General features: G+C 33.6%; 1 protein-coding gene across 1 annotated transcript in view; it reads right to left on the bottom strand.

Annotated features, from left to right (window-relative positions):
* LOC119591625 overlaps positions 1-1,500 on the bottom strand; it is a gene marked incomplete at its 5' end in the record, with an annotated part of 4,970 nt that extends 3,470 nt beyond the window's left edge. Inside the window, 1 exon segment of the mRNA XM_037940378.1 lies at positions 1,420-1,500. Within this exon segment, the coding sequence (XP_037796306.1) occupies positions 1,420-1,500 (81 nt within the window).
* Between the last annotated feature and the right edge of the window lie 8 nt (positions 1,501-1,508).

Consider the following 1,508-nt stretch of genomic DNA (forward strand, 5'->3'; position numbering starts at 1 on the left):
AATACATAATTATGTTCCTAAATCATATATTCTTTTACTTAGAAAATTTAGGGTTATGAAATATTAGAATATCATCATAAATAAAAACATATTATAATCAAAATGTTAAAAAAGTAACAAACCCAACAATTGTTAGTAAGTTTATAGAGTCAGAAGCAAACCCTCACAAGCAGGAATTATGTGACTCTTGAACTTTTCTTTTGGATCTTACCACAAGTCATTCTAATTTGAAATAAATAAATATATGAAATCATGTACCTCAGAATTGCCTCAAACATGGAATGCTAGACTCTAGGTTAAAGGCCAAAAGTTCTCTTTATATATTCTATCAGAAATACTTATCATCATGGGATGTCCCATTTCTATTGACTTTTATTTATATAATTACTTTGGCAACTGTTTAAAAAACTAGACTATGACAAATATAGTGGATAAATTCACTGACCTATTGATTCCATGCATCAATAAGTCCAAAAATTAAATCTTAAATAAATAATTATGAACTAAATTCAATGTATTCTTATTACCTAGTCCTTCTTCACAATACTAAATCAACAGCTGCCAAGATTTTATTTGCCAAACAACCATTATTTAGATTTTTACAGAGACCATGAAAAACCTACTACCTAATTTCTATACACTGGTTTCATTGGTCTTGACATGAGGACTGTCCCAAAATAGAGGAAAACTAAGGTAACGTCTTTATCAATACATGGAACAATACTGTTTGCTATGGAAAATAACATGCCAAAAGTTGAGCAAAGCTCACAGTTCCTTATCAGAAAATTTACACACAGTAACACAAGCGTTACGAACAACAAACCCATATAGAGCTTTCAGACCCCCCGGAACTGCTGATCCAAGTTATATCTTGCTGAATATATGTAGCAGAAGTTTGTTTGTCTCAGAAAGTGCAAACCACAATGATTAAGGGATTAGGGCTGTACTCAAGAACATTTCCTTGGATAAACATAAACTGCCCTACAGAGCTTTATACTCATAACTGTCTGTTAGTTGCTTGTGAAGAGATATGATTACTGGCATAGGGTAACTGCTCTGCAATGCTTCAAGAGTAAACAACAATAGTTATGATGCAGCTGAAGTGCCAATTTTTGTTGGACTTCTTTTGAGTACAGCATGTGGTCTCAGGTAGATGAAGTTCTTGGTTCAAGGCGTACCAATGCCTGTATTCTGCTGCTTAAAAATATGGTAACACTAGTGAAGATCTAGTGGGAGATAATGCTTTGCACATGTAAATCAAAATTGCAACTTTTAACTGCTATTTGAGGTTATAGAAGGCAAATTACACTGAAAAACACAAACCACAATCAACACACGCCCTATGACAAGAGTTTAAAATCGTTATCCCTCACTTATTTTCCTATATTTCTTCATTTATATACACCTCAACATACGTACCATCTCCAATATGATTCAGCACAGTGAAACCACACTTCTTGCTCTCTTCGCGGACATGACCCACAGTCTGTAAAATAATAGCCTCTACG

Source organism: Penaeus monodon, chromosome 29 (genome assembly GCF_015228065.2).
Source record: "Penaeus monodon isolate SGIC_2016 chromosome 29, NSTDA_Pmon_1, whole genome shotgun sequence".
Taxonomy (NCBI): Eukaryota; Metazoa; Arthropoda; class Malacostraca; order Decapoda; family Penaeidae; genus Penaeus; species Penaeus monodon.